The following is a 20,593-nucleotide window of genomic DNA, read 5'->3' on the forward strand; positions in this document are numbered from 1 at the left end:
GCGACCCCATGGACTGTAGCCTGACAGGCTCCTCTGTCCAAGGGATTCTCAAGGCAAGAATACTTGAGTGGGTTGCCATGCACTTCTCTAAGGGATCTTCCCGACCCCGGAATCGAACCTGGGTCTTCTGCATTGATAGGCAGATTCCTTATTGTCTGAGCCACTAAGGAAGCCCGAAAGCTAACACTAATTGAACACTTTCTATGTGTTATTTTATAAAGTAAATGCTGTTATTATTGCCATCGTACATGCACGGAAACAGAGCCACGGAGAGACAGTGTGCTCAAGGGATGGAACCAGGTGTCTAATGAAGATTACTGACTCCAAAACCCACAAAGTTCATTAACCTCATTCGTGGGCTCAAGGTTTTCCACTAGTTACTTGATTTTATTTAACTGCAGTTCGTTCCTAGGATCGCCAGTCCAGGTTCGATGCATGAGACAGGGTGCTCAGGCCTGGTGCACTGTGATGACCCAGAGGGGAGGGAGGTGGGAGCAGGGTTCAGGATGGGGAACACGTACACCCGAGGCAGATCCATGTCAATGTATGACAAAACTAAAATTAAAAAACAAAGATTAAATGGATAGTCAAGCCCTCTTACATTTTTTGGTTTTAATTCTTATATAGGAAAACATCTTCTTTACAGAGTCACTTTGTACCAAAAGTACCATAGTTCTTTGTACTTACTTTTGCTCTTTGAGTCTTTTCAAAATATTGCCAAACTATGCCCTAGTTTGAAATTAAAAGACTATGCCCTAGTTTGAAATTAAAAGACGCTTACTCCTTGGAAGGAAGGTTATGGCCAACCTAGATAGCATATTTAAAAGCAGAGACATTACTTTGCCAACAAAAGTACGTCTAGTCAAGGCTATGGTTTTTCCAGTGGTCACGTATGGATGTGAGAGTTGGATGGTGAAGAAAGCTGAGCGCCGAAGAATTGATGCTTTTGAACTGTGGTGTTGGAGAAGACTCTTGAGAGTCCCTTGGACTGCAAGGAGATCCAATCAATCCATCCTAAAAGAGATCAATCCTGGGTGTTCATTGGAAGGTGTGATATTGAAGCTGAAACTCCAATACTTTGGGCACCTCATGCGAAGAGTTGACTCATTGGAAAAGACCCTAATGCTGGGTAGGATTGGGGGCGGTGGAGAAGGGGACGACAGAGGATGAGATGGTTGGATGGCATCACCGACTCGATGGACATGGGTTTGGGTGGACTCCAGGAGTTGGTGATGGATAGAGAGGCCTGGCGTGCTGCGATTCATGGGGTTACAAAGAGTCGGACACGACTGAGCGACTGAACTGAACTGATGCCCTAGTTTTACCATTCAAATTCAACTCAAATCTCAGTAGTTTTTCCTGTTCCAATATATCCGCAGCCTCTTCCCAGGCAATCATTGCTAATTCAAACATTCTGCTTCTTTGTGGATTACTAATTCTCAGTGTTCTTTTCTTTTTCATTCCTTTTCTCTTCTCTCCATTCATAATCATTTCTGTGGCTACTGAATCTCTCCTGTCACTTCTCCCCACACTTTGATGCCTTGACCTTGTCCCTTTTCACTTCCAAAATATTTTAAGGGCAGATCATTAGTGAAGGGTTTTTAAAAATTAGGAATGACAACTTTAGAGTAGTTGTAGTTTGATATGTTTTAGGTCTGGGTGTTGTTGATTCAGCTGATTCCACAAATATATATAGAATTACTTGCTAACTATGCATTTTGTGTGGCTGATTTATTTTTGTTAACCATACCTCATCCTCTTCTACCTCCCCACCCTAGCCCAGGAAAAGTGAGATAAGCACTATTGTCACCATTTTCAGATGGAAAGATCAGGACTAAAGAAGTTAAGAGCTTGACCAAGTTCACAGAGTTCATGTGCAACAAAGCTGGGGCTTCAGACCTCAGGTCTGCTGACTCCTAGCCAAGTGCTCTTTGTGCTTGAACCTCTATTGAAGTTACAGTTCATAAGAAGGGGAAATGGTCATGTATTTTTTCTTTAATTTCATGAATTCCTTTATTCTTTCTTTCAAACAATGAACGTGTATTGAGGATTCACCTTTTCCAGGCATAGCACTAAGGTCTGGAAATAACAAACTGAATAATGTGTGGACCTGCCCTTGACAAGCACATGGTTTGGGGTACCCCCGTGCTGTGCTTGGCTGTTGAGTCTTGTTGGACACTTTGTGACCCCATGGACTATGGCCCGCCAGGCTCCTCTGTCCATGGGGATTTTCCAGGCAAGAATACTGGAGTGGGTTGCCATGCCCTCCTCCAGGGGATCTTCCCAACCCAGGGATCAAATCCAGATTTCCCTCATTGCAGGAGGATTCTTTACCATCTGTGCCACTAGGGAAGCCCTAGGGGTACACGTAACAGAGTACAATCTCACATGCGTGATACTGTTGGAGTGTCTACTGCGCCTGAAGCCCACTAGAGAGGGGAGATGGTCTGGGAAGGTTTCTTAGAGAAGGAGTTGGTTGCATGAACTTGCTTAAATTATTTTCTCCACATTAAAAATTGTCTACTTCCTTGTTCATGGACCTACAGTGACCTTGATGTGGCCTCTAGGGGCTCCCACTACTTCTCTGCCCTCTGGCTCATTACCTGCTTTTGTCGATACTCTCCAACTGCTTTCAAACCACAAGCACATCCAGACACCCCTGCGGATGACTCCCATTTCCTGCTCTCTCTGTCCAGGCACCTGCAAGTCTTTCCTTCGAGAGTGTTCATCTGCAAAGCCATCTTCTCTAACAGTCCACATTACTGTTCTTAAAATATGACTCCTCATGTTTCTAAAAACCCTTTCTTTTTGAGTACACTTGACTAATTCTTAATTATTTCTCTCCTTCAGACCTGTAATTTTTAACATTATAGATCAGACTTTCATAATGAGTTTTCCTGGTATCACATGACATATAATATTTGTATTTTTCCTTCAGGTCAGTTTTGCAACCATTCTTATAATAACTTTTTGTCTCTAACTTGTAATGTGTTATATTAGATAATATTTATTTTGATATTTAAAAAAATATTCATTTTATTTGACTGCGCCGGGTCTTTGTGGCAGCATGTGGGATTTTTTTAGCTGTGGAATGTGGAATCTAGTTCCCTGACCAGTGATAGAACCTGGACCCCCTGCATTGGGTCCTGGCCACTGAACCACCAGGGAAATCCCTGTTTTTGGTTTTTAAAGTCACTTATGCCCTGACTTTTTCATAGACATTTTAGAGCAGTTCTGATCTCAGTTGGAGCTCTTCTCTGCCACATGCTGCCGTGTGACCTTAGGCAAGGTGCTCAGCCACCTGGAGCCTCAGCTTTTCCATCAGAGACATGGGGTGACACCTGCCGTGTCCCACCCTGTGCGTGAGCCAAGGTGGCTGGAAATGCTAAGATGCCATCTAAATGGGAGGTTTGATATCTCTGCTGCTTTGCCTGGAATGCAGTCTGCTCACAGTACCGAAGTCTGCGTGGCAGCTGGCTGAACTCGAGCCTGGAAGGGAATTGAACCCACTCTCTGCCTCCACTGCCTTTCCTGCCATGATTTGGCCACCACCACCTCTTCTCAGGATGACTGAGTGGCCTCATAAAGCAGTCTTTCTGCCTCTCCTTTCACACCCCTCTTGTCTGTTCCCCTTGCTGCCTCAAAGTGATATTTCTGAAATGAAAATGGAATCCTGTTCTCTTGGCAGCATCCAGACTTGTTAACATGGTTTATAAAGACCCTTTGTGGTCCAGCTGCTGCTCATCTCTCTTTTACTGTGTTTAGCTGCTAACTCACGAAGCTGAGACTTCTGAGTTTCTAGACATGATGATAGTACTCTGCCCGGGTCTTTCCCCTCAATGCACCCCACTTTTGCCTAGTTGGATAGTATTCATCTCTTAGGTTTTAGTTCAGATGTCACTTCCTCCACGAAGCCTTACCTGATACATCCTAGTTTGGATTAGGTGTTTTTTTACCTGGTCATACAGTCTTCTCCCAGTGCCCTCCTCCCATTTTAATAACAGTGACACCAAACTGAAATTGTCTATGTGACAATCTGGGTTGTTTGTCAGAATGTTTGAAATGCCTGGCCCCTAGCATTTCCTGCAATGAATGAACCAATGAATGAGTATGAGTTTCCTGGACACAGACATTTGGTTTATTTACCAGCAGACATAAATCTACTTTGTGGTCACGTATTTATCAGAATGTAATTAACCTCCTCTTTTATTTTCTTAACAGACAAAGATATAAGCAGTGGGAGTTATAACCTTTCCTCTGCGACGACCGGCAGCTACTACAGTTGTGTCAGCCAGGTCACCATAGGTGAGCAACTGAGTCATGTTTTAATGAAAACTATTATTACCTGTAAAGGGTTGGGGTGTGGGGCTAAGGAAGGAGTGAGTAGAAAATGTAAACACCATTGAATTTATTTTCAGGATCAGGGCAATTGCTTGTGGACTCAACTTGCTGGGGCGCCCTCTTATGGATCATTATTACTTTTGCATAGAAATGGTTGGAGCTAATGTGGTCTAGAGAGATTTAAAAAACATGGGTTTCCCTAACTCTCCATCATTTGCTTTCTCTTTCATTTGTGTATCACCTATATTATTATGTACTTAATATAAAAACTGACTTAGTTTTTTAAGATTTATTTTCATTTATTTTAAAAATAAAATTTATATCACAATAGCAAGTAGTATGTTTCCTATAATTTTATGCATAGTAGTGAAAGTTGCTCAGTTGTGTCTGATTCTTTGCAACCCCATGGACTGTAGCCTGCCAGGCTTTTCTGTCCAGGGGGATTCTCAGGCAAGAATACCCGAGTGGGTGGCTGTTCCCTTCTCCAGAGGATCTTCCTGATTGAACCTGGGTCTTCCGCATTGCGGGCAGATTCTTTACCGTCTGAGACACCAGGGAAGCCCTATTCTCAGGTGGCTCAGTGGTAAAGAAACTGCCTACCAATTTAATGCATACATGTGTAAAATAACAACAAATTAGTGTTGCTGAATGCTAGCTATGCTTTGGGGGATTCTGTGTGTACCAGCTGCCCTGTCCCCTGACATCTCAGAAATAAAATCTCCTGTCATAGCACATGGCCTCTTCAGAAACTTGAAGTCTGCAGCTTGGGGCGTGTGGCTCTCTATCCCTCCCTCCCAGATGAGGGACTCCCTGCAGGTACAGTGGGGTCCGAGCGGAACCTAACATGCTCACCTAGCCCTACTCTTTGGGGGAAGTGCAACTAGGATAGAAACAATATCAGTAATAGGAAGACCTAAGAAGCACATTTCTTGAAAAGCCCAGAGAATTTCTAGAAGGGGAGACTGAGGAAGGTTAAACTTAGACATCTACCCTGGTAACATCCCTGGAGCCACGTCAGTGGATGATGGGAGGGAAGCCAGGTTACAGGCCTCGAATAAGGAGTGATGGACTGTGAGCAGAGATGTCTCTTAAGACACTTGTTGATGAACATGGAGGGGTACATGGTGAAAACCATCTGGGAGCTTCCTGGGCCAAGGGCTGCTCTACGTGCTTTTCCTGTATGTACCCATTTAATCCTCACGACAGTCCCATGAGATGGATGCTGTTATTTTCCCCCCATTTCACAGATGAGGAGACAGGGTTCTTAAAAAGTTAAAAAGTAAGAAAGAAAGAACACATGGGTGGTAAGAGCTGGGATTTGAGCCCAGGTAATCCAACTCACGTTGGACGTCACTCTTGTGAAATTGCCATGGGTCTCGTCAACTGTGGCCACCGTGTCAGGGTGTTATGAACTGAATTTGTTTCTCCAAAGATAGAGTGAAGCTTTAACCTCTGGTACCTGTGAATTGATCTTATTTGAAAATAGGTGTGTACAGATGTAACCAAGTTAGGATGAGGTCATATGCACTTAGGATGGGGCTTCTAATTCAATGTGACTGGTGTCTTTGTAAGCAGAGGAGAAGAGACACACAAGACATATATATAGATATAGATATAGATATAGATGTAGATATAGATATATAGATATATAGATATATATAGGGAGTGCATTGTGTGATGACAGAGGCAAAGATTTGAGTCATGTGTCTACAAGTCAAGGAACTCCAAGGATCGCCAGCAACATCAGAGGCTAAGAAAAATGCAAACAACAGATTTTCTTCTAGAGACTTCAGAGAGAGCACAGCCCTGCCAAAATCTTGATTTGAGATTTCTAGCCTCTAAAACTGTAAGAGGATAAATTTCTGTTTTTTTTTTTAAAGCCACCTAGTTTGTGGCCTTTTGTTATGGTAGCCCTTGGAAACTCATGTAACAGAGTCTTTAAAAAAATTATTATTATTAATATTTTGGGGCAGTGATGGGTCTTTGTTGCTGTGCAGGCTTTTCTCTAGTTGCAGAGAGCAGAGGCTACTGCTTGTTGCCATGCATGGGCTTCTCATTGCAGTGGCTTCTCTTGTTGCAGAACACAGGCTCTAGGTGCATGCGCTTCAGTAGTTGTGGCTCCCAGGCTCTAATGGTGCACAGGCTTAGTTGCTCCGCAGCATGTGGGATCTTCCTGGACCAGGGATCAAACCTGTGACCCCTGCATTAGCAGGTGGATTCTTACCACGGTTCTGCCAGGTAAGTCCATGTGACAGGTTTTTACCTATGTACTCACCTCTAAAGAAGAGATGGGTATGATAGACAGTTTTCTCAGAAGGTTATGGGCCCTTGAATGTTGCTTCTGTCTCAACAAACTCAAACCAGCTGAACCCATAAGGAAATTAACACTCTTATGAAAAACCCAAATGAACTTTTGGGCCAACTCAGTATTATTTCACATAACAGGAAAGTCTGTTGGGAGGACTGGTTGATTAAGCTGCTCAGTGATACTGTGAAAGACCTTCTTCCGTTTGCCTTCCTAGAAGAATCTGTCTCTGTGGTGGCAGCCAGATGGTCCAGGAATTGCATTGAGACACAACAGTGATCAGAGGGAAAGGAGCTTCGGTGCCTTCCTCAGGCATGCCCTTGAGGAGCTGAAACTTTCCCTTGCAGGGTCTCAGAGGCTTCTCCTCTCTCATTAGATCTCATGATCACCCTTCAGCCAATCCCTGACAAAGGAGATAAGATCATCTTCAGACCCATCCTTGCCCAGGTGGAAGTGGGAGAGGGCTAGATTTGCCTGCCCTCAGTCACTGGGCTGTGTGTGGGTGGGATGAATTTCCAAAGAAAATTTGACTCTGGGGGAGGATGGGATGGGGGATGGGTTCTGCACAGGGATCAGGCCGTGTCCATTGCCCACAGTCTGTCCAGTACAAACTCTTTAAAAATATTTATAGTAAAAATAGCAAATAATTAGCAACTTCATACTCACAGTACTGGAGGGAGGACATCTCTGGGTCACCAGCAATTTTTTTTTTTTTCTTTTTGTTTTCTTTCATCTCCTGTACTTCAGACCTTCTCTTATAGAATAGTCATCTCACACAGAAATGTCTCATCTGTGAAGGAATTCCATTTAAGAAAATAGCACACTTCTGGACTTCCTATTAATGTAGTTCTTTGTAGGAATCTATGTCCTGACAAAAGAATTGCCAAAAAATCCAATCCACAGAAAAAATTACTCCTTCTGAAAATTTTCTACTTATCTGTGAGACCCTTGTAAAACTCCTTATATTTTTAGTAAATGCCCCTTTTACCATGTATAAGAGATTTAAGAATTTTAAAGTTAATTAAAATCATGTTTTTTTTCTCAAGACAGTCTATAATTTTGAGTGTTCCCTACATGTCTCTTTTTAGGATTTGGGGGCTAGTGAGTGAGAATGTTGACATGCAACTCAAAGGGAGCTGGGACCCCTGCTCTACCCCTCTTCCTACCTGGAGACAGGGTGATTGGTAAGAGAGAGTGAGTAGGCTACCAATGTGACATTCTTACTATTTGCCTCTTGGACACTTGGACTCCAGCTGTCTACCAGGTGTTGGACAACCAACCACCCAATATACTTTGACCTCATTGCTGCTATTAAATTTTGGCTGGTCTGGTTCTATTCCATCATAATTATGCAGATCTTATTGTAGTTCATTTGCACCAATAATATGAATTAATATATTTGTTAATGAGCTCCATTTATGCATTAAATGATGTGGAAATTTCCTAAACTTTTAAAAAGGACTGTGAACAATAGTTTTTCAAAATTAAGCATGTTATAAATAAGCTATCATTTTATGAAAGAAATGGTAAAACCTGAAATTGTGGATAGTCCAGAGTTCCTTCGGACTTTTAAGTCTAATGCTTTCGCAGTGTGTGATAAATATTGTACACCCTGTTCTGTATAATGACTTCCAAGGAACTTGGAATATGGAAAGAAGAACAGGCGCTTAATCAAATTTCCGAATGAAACAATGAGGCAAGGGAAAACATGGTCCCGTAATTGTTCTTCTTGTAAAAGGATTCTCTGGTCTAAGCAGGAGGTAATACATTTTCATAATTTTAATAAAAACATAATGGAACATCAATTTAAATGGAGCCTCCTCGAATTTCCTTTCTATGGCCCAGTACACTCGTAGGAGCTATGGGAGATCCAAGAGTATTGATCACAAGATAAACACACTTGCATCAGAGGTTTAATTCAACAAACAGTATCGGGGTCAGCCCTGGGGTCAGTAGCATTTGCTTCAGTCTCCACTGCAGCTCTGGCTCCATTGAGGTTTCGAACATTGAGAATTAGCATTCTCTGTGATTATCTTCAGGGGCTCCATACCCCTCACCAGAGGAGTCCCTCATCTTACTACATTCCATTTACTCACTTTTTAGGAAGATGACCAACCAAGAAGAGTTCAAATAGTCCAGTTAGTGTGTTCTCAAGTGTGTCAGCATTTCCCTTTCCTTGTGAATTCTGGTCCATTGAGATCCCTCTATGAAAAATTGTTTGGAAAGGAATAAGTGACCTCAGAGCAATTTGTGGGGGAAACAGACCCCGGTTCCATTTTCTAGAATCCTTCTTGTCACCTGTGCTCTTAGCGAGGCAGGGTAGCTTTGAGGACCAGAGCATTTATCTTCGATGAGCCTGGGCTTGAATCTGTTATTTCTGTGTCTTTATTGACCTTGGGAAGGTAATAATGTCCCTTAGCCTTGGTTTCCTAATCTGTCAAATGGGAATATTAGTACGTTCCTGACAGGGTTATTGTGAGGTTTAAGTGAGGTGGTGCTGATAGATCCCTAGTGCATTGCCAGTAAGTGTTAGACAGGATCACAACTTCTAGTAGATTTATCATTTTGTTTTTAGATTTATCATTTTATGACAGTGAAATAGAGTGTTCAGTTCTTGGCATCAGCCGTGACTTCAATATGGTTGATTCCCAAATATACAGCTCTGGTCCCATATCTCCTGATCCTCACTGCCTTTGTTTTTCAGCCTAGTGCCAAACATTTCCAGATAGATATTTCCAGTAAAACTCTATCTGCTCCTGTCTAAAAACCCACTCAACCTTCCTCAGCCCTTGCCACACCAGTCCTTCTGATGGCCCCAGTGAGGGTGAGGAAATTCACTTTTCTGTTTGCCCTAAGTCTTCTCTGACATCTTGCCGGACAAAGCCACTTGGTGGCCCCAAACTCCTTTCTTTCCCTCTTATTGTTGTATATCTCACTGGACTTCTTTTCCTTTCTTGCTGCCAACACTTAGATTTGGTCCCCTAATAATGCTTTCTTAGCTTCTACATCATAGCCTCTATGTCACCTCCTTGCCACTGGTCTAGGAAGAATTCTGTGAACAGTGGGTATCTGTAGAATGCCAGGATAAAGAGCCAAGTAGAAAAACACTGGGAAGGAGTTTCAAAGGTGATTAAGATACCCTCTGACCTTGAGGGATGCTCAGCTCATGAGGGAGACACATAGAAAAAAGGAACACTTGGCTATGAAGTATGGGCAGAGACTGACACATGAAAGTGAAAGGGTTAGTCGCTCAGTCCTGTCTGACTCTTTGTAACCCCATGGGCTGTAGCCTGCTACGCTCCTCTGTCCATGGGGTCTATAGGTAAGAATACTAGAGTGGGTAGCCATTCTCTTCTCCAGGGGCTCTTCTCAACCCAGGGATCAAACCCAGATCTCCTGTATTGCAGGCAGATTCTGTACCAATTGAGCCACCAGGGAAGCCCTGTCTGACACATGTCTGTGTTCAAGTGGTTTCATGCATAATGTGGGAGGGCTGCCCGGACACCATTGTCAAGTCTTCAGCATCCAAGCAGGCCTCCCACCTTGTTGCCCCTTTAGGGCTTTCTTGGTCCCTCAGTACCCTCTCCCCCATCTGGACTATCTCCTCTTACACCTCCAGTCCCTACACCCAGCACCTTTTCCAGGGCCTCTCTTTACTTGGTTAAGTCAGCTTTGGGAAGTCAGACGAAGCTTCCCAGAAGGAATCAGCATCAGAGGAAGCAGGGACAGATTCTGGCTTTGGCTGCTATCTGTTTGATTTTGCCAGTCCCCACTTCAAAAACTTATTTAGACCTATTGTTTTGCCTAATAAATAAAATCCAATTTTCTTACCTTGGCATTTAAGACCCTCAGCTATCTTGCATCAACCTACCTTTGCATTTTTATTTTTTTCCTGACTACTTACATTGTATTTCTAAATTCTCTATCTTGGGTGCAGATGCAAAGGCCTGCAGAGGTCAGGCATGTGAAATAAATTAAGTGAAGCAGGCTGGGAGTAAGGCATTAGGGAGTGGTGGGGACTGTGGCAGGCAGGAATTCCTTTATTCCACTTTAATAGAGTGGCTCTGTGGTTGCTTCAGCTGACAGTTGCCACATGGGAATGCGGTCCAGTATTGCTAGATCTTTAGAGGAAGATCAAGAGGTTTTGTTTTTGTTTTTAAATATTTATTTATTTATTTTTGTCTCTGCTGGCTCTTCATTGCTGCATGCAGGCTTTCTCTAGCAGTAGTTAGCAGAGGCTACTCTTCCTTGTGGTGTGCAGGCTTCTCATTATAGTAGCCTTTCTTGTTGCAGAGCATGGGCTCCAGAGAACAGGCTCAGTAATTGTGATGCACGGGCTTAGTTGCTCCATGGCATGTGGGATCTTCTCGGACCAGGAATTGAACCTGTGTCTTCTGCATTGGCAGGCAAATTCTTTACCACTGGACCACCAGGGAAGCCCTGAAAATCAAGAGATTTTTAAAGAGATAACAGAAAGCTGGATTTTTGTTGAGACTGCTCTAGATTTTTATTGTTGTCAATTTTAATTTTGCTTCAAATTAAGAAAAATGTAGGCTAACAAAACATAGCTACAGAATACATCTGTTCTTCTAGACTACAACCATTACCTAGAAGGCCAAGTTCATGCCATCTTTTCGATGACCTAGTTCCTCTACCAAGAAGGGCTTTGTCTCCCAAAATCCCGAGGAACGTTCCTGTCCTACTTTGGTTCTTTCATCTCACTTTGTATTCTTGTTAGCTGTAATTTAGGAGAAAGAACATAGGTTTTGGAGCCAGACAGAACTGGCACTTACTGGCTGCTTGGCCTAGGGAAGATTCAGTTCCCTCATCTATAAAACTGATGAGGAACAGTTTTATATAAGGGGGCAACAGAGGATGAGATAGTTGGATGGCATCATTGACTCAAAGAACATGAGTCTGAGCAAACTCTGGGAGATAGTGATGGATGGGGAAGCCTGGCGTGCTGCAGTCCATGGGGTCTCAGACTCATACATGACTTAGCGACTGAACAACATCCTTGTATAATTGCCGTGAAGATTACAGTCACTTTTTGTAAAGTACCTAGAATGTAATAAAAGTGAAAGTGTTAGTTGCTCAGTTGTGTCCAACTCTTTGCCACCTCATGGACTGTAGCCCTCCAGGCTCCTCTGTCCATGGGATTTTCCAGGCAGGAATACTGGAGTGGGTTGCCATTCTCTTCTCCAGAGGATCTTTCCAACCCAGAAATCGAACCCAGATCTCTTGCATTGCAGGTAGATTCTTTACCATCTGAGCCACTAGGGAAACCAGAATGTAATAGACCTTCATTTATTTTTTTCATTATAATCACAAATCTTATCTCCTTTATTAGACTCTGATCTCCTGAAGAACAAAGACTGGGCACCCAGCACACAGTATGTGCTTGATAAATATACATTGGTTAGTTAACAGGATTCATCAAGTGTGACAATTCCTGCCTGTTTATTAGTAACATGAAGCCTTATCTCAAGTGGTGTTTTAATTGACTCACAGCTAAGACTTTTGGGAAATACAAAAGGCAAGATGATGTGATGTTTTAATTGCTGATCCTGACCTTATGTGTCTGTATTGCCAGGTTACGATGTTGCAGGGCCTGTTGCAATTGGGCTCACCCACTGGAAAAATCCCTACGCACAAGGCAGACCCACCCTCCCATCAGATCTGCCTCTCTTCATCTCCAAAGATGCAGGCGTCCCAGTGTATCACCGATCCCTCACTCGCAAGACTGAGCTGGCCACGCCTCTGTCTTGCCCAGCCTCACTGTCCATCACTCCAGTGCCTTCTTACAGCAGCAGCAGCCAGGAAACCCTGAGCCAGGATACAACAGGTAACAGTGCTGGCTTCCTGTTGGAGATTCAGGACACAGTGTGTTTAAAGATTCCTTCATGCATTTGCCTACTGAATGGATTGCATCTGTATTTCTGCTTGTGTGATGCTTTGGACCCCAACAATTCTCCCATATTTGCTGGCCTTTAAATAGCTTGGGTGTATCAGAAGTAAGGTTAGAAGTGTTCAAAAATACTTGACCTAAGCATTAGTTCTTTTGGTATGATGTCATCTGGAAATCAACTCTGAATCAGAATTCCAAGTTTTTCTATAGGACTTTTTGTTTAATTTCTATTCTCTTCTTAGTGACAAGGCATCAAAGTTTTGAATACAGTCAAGTTGGTAGTCAGTTACTATCAACACGTGATGCTCCACCAGTTTGATCTATGTCAGGGGTCTGCCCATCACTGCCAATGGGCCAGATCTTGGCTGCCACTTGTTCTTTTTCAGCCCAAGAATTAAAAATAGTTTCTATTTTAAATGGCCGGTACCTTAGTCTGTTCAGGCTGCTATAACATAAGACCACAGATCAAGTAGTTCATAAAAAAGCAAATTTATTTTTCACAGTCTGGGGGCTGGAGGTTTGAGATCAGGATGCCAGCATAGTTGGGTGAGGACCTTTTTTTGGGTCAAACCTTTTGTAGTGTCCTTACCTAACAGAAAGGGCGAGGAATCTCTGTGGGGTCTTTTTTGTAAGAATGCTAATCCCAGTAATGATGGCTCTACCTTCGTAACCTAAGCACCTCCCAAGGGCCCCACCTCCTAATACCATCATATTAGGCATTAGGATTTCAAATGTATACATTTTGGAGGGACACAAACATTCAGACCATACTGTTGGAAAAAATTAAAAGAATAATAATCTTTGAGACACGTGAAATTCATATTTTGGTGTTCATATATAAAGTTTTATTGGGACACAACCACTTATGTATTTGTCTGTGGTTGGTTTCAGGTGACAATGGCAGAGTTGAGTAATTGTGACAGAGATGGTATGGCCTGCAAAGCCTAAAATATTTGCTGTGTGGTTCTTTGCAAAAAATGTTGACCGCTGATCTATGTGATCTTTGGGGCTCATGACTTAAACAGTCAGGGCAAGAAGAATATTCACACCATCCTGCTTTGAAATTTATTGCTTCCATTATACTTTGAGTTATGGAAAGCTTTACTTAGGCAGGAATGGCCAGTTAATTAAACATTTCTAGAGTCTTGAGTTGGAGGTTTAAAATATGCAAAATCTATCCTGCCACTATTTTTTCCCCCTACAGATGCAACACTTAGAGATAATGGTTTAGGTGGAGAAATTCAATGCGTAATTCTGTTCTGGAGATAAATTTTTGAAGGTTGACACTCAACATTTCACAATGACACTCAACAAATTCACAGATGCTGCCACCTAGAGATGAGACACTGATGTTGCAGAATTTCCAGATGATCGAGAGCAGTCTCTAAACAGTGGATTGCAGACTTCACTAAATGTTCAGAGTCCTCAACTACTTAGAAATGAAGATGCCTGGGGTCTATCCAGGGGATGCTGTGGGCATGGCACAGAGCGAGCTTCATTGTCTGCTTTCTGTAGGCTGCTTTCTCCTGGGATTTTTATCCCTGAGTTTCCCACATACACCTTGGGGTGTCACAAGTATGACACACAAGTGTCTTTGGTTAAGTGGCTGGATGATTGCAGAGTGCTGGGGGATATTTGCATACAATTAGCTCTGCAAAACTGAGCATCTTTCTGGTTGTCCTGATTGAACGTCAATTGGAGAGTAGAGAAATCATGATCTGAAGTATTTTGAAATCTCCTGTGCTTTGATGTTATAATGATTGAAAACTGACTCTGCCTGCTTTAAAAAGTTCAGTAAAATCCAAAGTTAAGAAAAGTGCTGCCTTTGGCCTGGGCAACTGTGAGGTTATGGCATTTTGTGGCAAAGAGGAATGTGAAATGGCAGCTGCCAGATTAACATTTTATCACGTTTCCCTTTGAGTTGACTTTTCATTTTCTTTTTCCATAGAGCTTCACACTCCGATTTTTGGAGGAGGTTTCTATTTTTAACTTGTAGGTTTTCAGAAACAAATGAAAAGCCTGTATTTCTCTTCAATCCTAGGAACTTTCTGTTAGCAATAAAATGTTGAATTTTTACAAGCAACTGGTTTTTAGTAATAATAATTTGTGTTTTTACAAAGTAAGCCTGACACTTAATGATATATTAAACAAGCAGGTAGTATTTTATAATAGAAAATTGTAGATTCTGGTGTAACTTCTGCAAGTCTCGATTATCTATAGGTTAATTATTTGCATTTATTGATTTCTTACAGCAGTTTATTGATTTTAATAGTATTTTTTGGTGTGAAAGCTTCCAGTTTCATTTTTCCTTCTTGTTTTTTTTTTTTTTTTTTTTTTTTGCTGCATCTAACAGCATGTGGGATCTTAGTTCCCCAACCAGGGATTGACTCCATACCCTCTGCATTGGAAGTACAGAGTCTTAACCACTGAACCACCAAGGAAGTCTCTCCTTCCTGTTTTTAATAATAAAGTTAATTTATATATACATACATACACATACACATATATATATTTGCTTCTGTTGCTAGTTTGAAGAAAACTCTGAGGTAAGATAAGTCACTTTAACTCTAGGAGAGTGTCCTGTAGTTTCCAGACTGAATTTCCTACTCTGTTTAATGGTGCCACAGTCCATCCAGACCCCAGGGCAAAAGCTGGGTGTGCTCACGCTTTAACCCTCTGCTGCCATCAGCCTCCACATCCAGCTGACTAACATGTTCATTGTCTGCTCTAAAGATGTCTCTGATTCAGAGCATTCTCTCCATCCCCACTGCATTCTCTCACTCCAGCTCTCACGATCTCTGCTAGAGGAGCCTCCCCACTTCCTAATTCTTCTGTGTCCTTGGGGTTAGCTTTTGCAGATTCATCTCTTCCTCTGTTTTCCGCTCTTTCTCCCTCTCTCCACTCCTCTCCCACTTGAAAATCTCTGTTGAGAGAAAGAATGGAGAGAGAGAATATTTTTAAAAAGATAATCACTGAGAGTTTCCCAGAATTGTTGAGAAACAGAAATATTTTGATTCAAGAAACAAAGTAATGCCGAGCAGAGTAAGTAAAAAATAAATCCACATATAAACATATTGTGGTGAGTCAGCAAAAGACAAAGAGAAAAATCTTAGCAATCTGAGGGGAAAAGCAGATTTACCACGAATGAGAAACAATTAAGGAGGAAGCCTTTCCAATGATAATGATAGAGGCCAGAAGACAGTGAATCAATATCTTCAAAGTGCTGACAGAGGTAATGGTCAGTTCAGAATTCTGAATCCAGCTAAGTGATCATTGAAGAGGGAGGTCAGCATTCGAACATTTTTGGAAAAAGACTGGGAAAGTGTACCCAATGCACAGCTACTGGAAGAATGACTATAAAGCGTATTTAATTATTTTTTTTTATATTTTTATTTTAAAAAATATTTATTTATTTGACTGTGCCAGGTCTTTATTTGTGGGATTTTAACTTTTAGTTGCAGCATGTGGAATCTAGTTCCCTTAACAGGAATTGAACTGGGGCCCCCTGCATTGGGAGTGCAGAATCTTAGCCCTTGGACCACCAGGGAAGTCCCCTGAAGAGCCTATTTTAGAAAAGAAGGAATTTGAGCCTAGAAGAAAAGCTAAGATGAAAGAAATAAAGAGAGGAAGAAATACACGTTTAATTTAGAAATATCCCTCTAGAAGAATGGTTTTCAACCAGGGATAATTTTATTTCATGGGTACATTTGGCAATGTCTGGAGGTATTTTTGGTTGACACAATGGGGCAGAAGGTATTATGAACATCTACTGATGCTGAAGCTGAAACTCCAATACTTTGGCCACCTGATGTGAAGAACTGACTCATTGGAAAAGACCCTGATGCTGGGAAAGATTGAAGGTGGGAGGAGAAGGGGAAGACAGAGGATGAGATGGTTGGATGGCATCACTGACTCAATAGACATGAGTTTGAGCAAGCTTTGGGAGTTAGTGATAGACAGGGAAGCCTGGTAGGCTGCAGTCCATGGGGTTGCAAAGAGTCGGACATGACTGAGCTACTGTACTGAACTGAATGGGTAGAGGCCAGGAATGCTGCTGACTATCTGCAATGTATGTGACATGGTCCCATGTTCATCATTAGTTCTTAACATTGCTTCCTTCCTTTGCATTTCTCTTCTTATATGGTGTACCTTGACCTTGCAGTGGGCCCCCACCTTTGTGGCATTTCCAGGACTGTCTTTGATAAAGTATGTCCTTCACACTTTTGATTTTCCTGTATCTATGTTTCTTTGTGTCCTTTGACTCTTCCTAAATTGTATCTCATGCTGCATATAGGTCTTTTCTTGTTCACTTATACCAATTTCTCAACCTTGGCACTACTGACATTTTGGGTTGAGTAATTCTTTGTTATGGGGGCTGTCTTGTGCATTTTAGTCATTTAGCAGCATCTCTGGTTTCTACCTGATGGATGCCAATTGTGACAACCAGAAATGTCTCCAGACAATGCCAAATGTCTTCTTGATTCTAAAATTGCCCCTAGTCAAGAAAGTGAAAGTGAAAATTTCTCGGTCGTGTCCAACTCTTTGCGATCACATGGACTATACAGTCCATGGAATTCTCCAGGCCAAAATATGAGTGGGTAGCCTTTCCCTTCTCCAGGGGATCTTCCCAACCCAGGGATAGAACCCAGGTCTCCTGCACTGCAGGCAGATTCTTTACCAACTGAACTATGAGGGAAGCCTCTAGTTGAGAACCACTGATTTATACTAATTAAGTCCAGTGCAGTTCTCTGGACTTCTGCTCAATGGGAATAATATAATCTAATCATTGAGGGTGGGATTCATGACTTATAATGAGTTTTACACTATATTTAGGGCTTCCCCTGTGGCTCAGCTGGTAAAGAATCAGCCTGAAATGTGGGAGACCTGGGTTTGATCCCTGGGTTGGGAAGATCACTGGAGAAGGGAAAGGCTACCCACTCCAGTATTCTGCCTGGAGAATTCCATGGACTGTATAGTCCATGGGCTCGCAGAGTCAGCCACGACTGAGTGACTTTCACTTCACCCTATATTTAACATGAGCCTTTTGCCACCTGTGCCCTAATCAAAAACATGGAGGGAATCTCTTTCCAAAGAGGGAGGTTTTCCCCTTGAGAATACAGGTTAACACATTTGATATTTGACCATCAGCCCCCAGGATACAGTCATCTGAAATCGTGTCTAAGTCAGAGCTCCTCCATTTGTGTTCAAGACCAGTGGTAATTCCCCTGCATCTACATACACAGGATGAGCAAGAACTCATCCCTTTGGTATTATACCTTCCACCCCAGTCTCCTGTGTCTCACAGCCTTCATATGCGATCCCTTGGTAGAGCTGGTTTTAGAAAGTGATGCTATATCCAAACATTTCTCATGGATTTTAAAGATGATCCTCATTTGTGAAAGGGAAGGAAGATGTGAAGTGACTATTCTCTGCTCCTGATCAATACTCATTTCCCAAGAGTCTGTCTTGTCATTGGGATGGAAGATGTTCACTTAACCTTTCCTAGCAATCTCATATAGGGTGTACTAGTGCATCTATACGGAGAAGGCAATGGCACCCCACTCCAGTACTCTTGCCTCGAAAATCCCATGGACGGAGGAGCCTGGTGGGCTGCAGTCCATGGGGTCGCTAAGAGTCGGACACGACTGAGTGACTTCACTTTCACTTTTCACTTTCATGCATTGGGGAAGGAAATGGCAACCCACTCCAGTGTTCTTGCCTGGAGAATCCCAGGGACGGGGGAGCCTGGTGGGCTGCCGTCTATCGGGTCTCACAGAGTGGGACACGACTGAAGTGACTTAGCAGCAGCAGCAGTGCTTCTATATGTGCAAACACTGAAAACTATGCTATGTATTTGCTTGAGGTATAGAGTACCTGAGGAGAGGTACCCATTTAATAGCACAAATTCAGTTTACTTCAACAAACTGTGATGAGATATATTCAGAGTTGATGCCAAAAGAAATAGGGGAGAATTAAATTTCAGAGCTAGGGTGCCACAAAAAGTGACCCTGCAACTTGAGCCACTGATGTTATCGGGAGATGAAAATAATCTGATACAACTGGGAGACTGTTGTGCTACCTTTTAGAGATGCCCAGATGTGCTCACGGACCTGCCCCTGTTTGCATACTATGGGGCCAGCCAGTCTTAAAGCCAAAATTTCTGCTTCACTGTTAGCTCAGCTGAACTCATGGTACAGAGTAATGGAAGGAACAGCCACCATCTCCAAAAACCAGGGTAATATAAATTAGACATAGTTTCTAAATCATAATATCTACAGTGGGCTTCTTATAGACAACACACAGTTGGAGCTTGTGCTTTTATCTATTCTTTTGATCTGTCTTTTAACTGATATAGTTAAACCATTCACATTTAAAGTGATTATTGATAGAGCTGGGTAAATATCTACCACGTTTGTAACTGCTTTCTATTCATTGCATTTGTTTGCTGTTTCTTCTTTCCTCTCTCATTTTAATTGAACATTTTATATGATATTTAAAATGGGATGGATCATATATGCGAGACAGCAAAAGAGACACAGATGTAAAGAACAGACTTATGGAGTCTGTGGGAGAAGGCGAGGGTGGGATGATTTAAGAGAATAGCATTGAAACATGTATATTACCATATGTGAAATAGATCACCAGTCCAGGTTCAATGCATGAGACAGGGTGCTCAGGGCTGGTGCACTGGGATGACCCTGAGGGATGGGATGGGGAGGGAGGTGGGAGGGGGGATTCAGGATGGGGAACACATGTACACCCATGGCTGATTCAATGTATGGCAATGTATGGCAAAAACCACTACAATATTGTAAAGTAATTAGCCTCCAATTAAAATAAATTAATTAAAACAAAACAAAACAAAAAAAAATGGAATGGGTACCTACTCCCTTATTTCTCTGTCTTTAAAACATTTTCCTTTTGTCAAAATGTCCCTGAAGGGATGGATAATTCAACTTTAATTGTATGTGATGGAATGTTTCCTAGTAAAGTTTATATGGAATGTAGTAGGTATCCTGCTTAACCTGCTAATGTTGGGAAGTTGTAGTAAGTGAAACCACTTGTCCTGGCTTTCTGGAAGGTGATCTGTAGTTTTCTAGAATATTGGCTGGTAGAAGATGCCACAGTAGAAGGGCAGGCATTTGAGTAGGGGTTGTTCAGGTGAGGAACTGGTATTCCAAACAGTGGGCAGTGCATGGAGACTGATCCCAGAGCAATTAGGGGTTGTGTGTCCTTACGGTCAAGCTTGAGCACTGAATGCGTTATATATAGAGATGTTGTTGTATGGGGTCGTTGGGTTCTCTGGGGCTGTTACTTTGGTGTTCAACTTTTTTTGGCATTCCATGAGTTAACTGATATTTGTGAGCAGACCTAGAATCTTAATCCATGTATATGCCACTTCTCTGAGAAAAACTGAGGTTAGTTGCAGACTGCCTGCATTTTGGAACTAAGAGGATGGTAGGGAATGTTTATTTGACAAGAGAACTGGCTGAGAGAAATAAATCACCAAGCTTTCTTCAAGTTTCCTAATTTCCTCTTGTTCTCTTAAATGTGGCTGTATCGTTCTTTTCAGAATTCAAGACCATGTGCTGCCATTTAACTTCTGATTCTAGCACAATCCCGTTAATCCCTTCTCCAGGTGTAGTGGTTATTTAGTTTTAGAAGATTGAAAGTGTCGATGAATCAGGGAATGATTAATGGCACATGAGGACAAAGTCAATTAAATGATGCAGCTATGAAGTTTCTGGAGGATTTCTGATATATGAAACTGAAAAACCTGATTTAAAACTGTATTAAATCTGATTTGCAAAGGATGATATATTTTAGAATCAAAAGGCATTAAAATGCTCCAATAAACTCATCCATTCATCCAGTCACCTAGATTCTTGCTACCTGATGTGTGGTCCTCTAGAGATAAGAAGGCTTGAACCGGGATTAAGCAATATAATCCAAAAGTGGCATGCCTGAGGGATAGTTTGGAGGTAGCTTCTGCACATCTTGGTGATTAATAGATGTGGTATGTGAGTGAGTGGATATTG

At 42.1% G+C, this 20,593-nt stretch overlaps 1 protein-coding gene across 9 annotated transcripts in view; it reads left to right on the forward strand.

The window, feature by feature from the left end:
- The window catches only part of ANO4 (anoctamin 4), a 419,392-nt gene that overhangs the window by 16,132 nt on the left and 382,667 nt on the right, over positions 1-20,593 (forward strand). For all 9 annotated transcript variants that reach the window (XM_081595414.1, XM_081595415.1, XM_081595416.1 and 6 more), the window contains exons 2-3: positions 4,222-4,305; positions 12,240-12,491. In XM_081595414.1, coding sequence (XP_081451540.1) covers positions 4,222-4,305; positions 12,240-12,491 — 336 coding nt within the window. The remainder of the gene's footprint in view (positions 1-4,221; positions 4,306-12,239; positions 12,492-20,593) is intronic.

The sequence above is a fragment of the Giraffa tippelskirchi genome, chromosome 4, assembly GCF_054371585.1.
Source record: "Giraffa tippelskirchi isolate mGirTip1 chromosome 4, T2T-mGirTip1v1.2.pri, whole genome shotgun sequence".
NCBI lineage: Eukaryota > Metazoa > Chordata > Mammalia > Artiodactyla > Giraffidae > Giraffa > Giraffa tippelskirchi.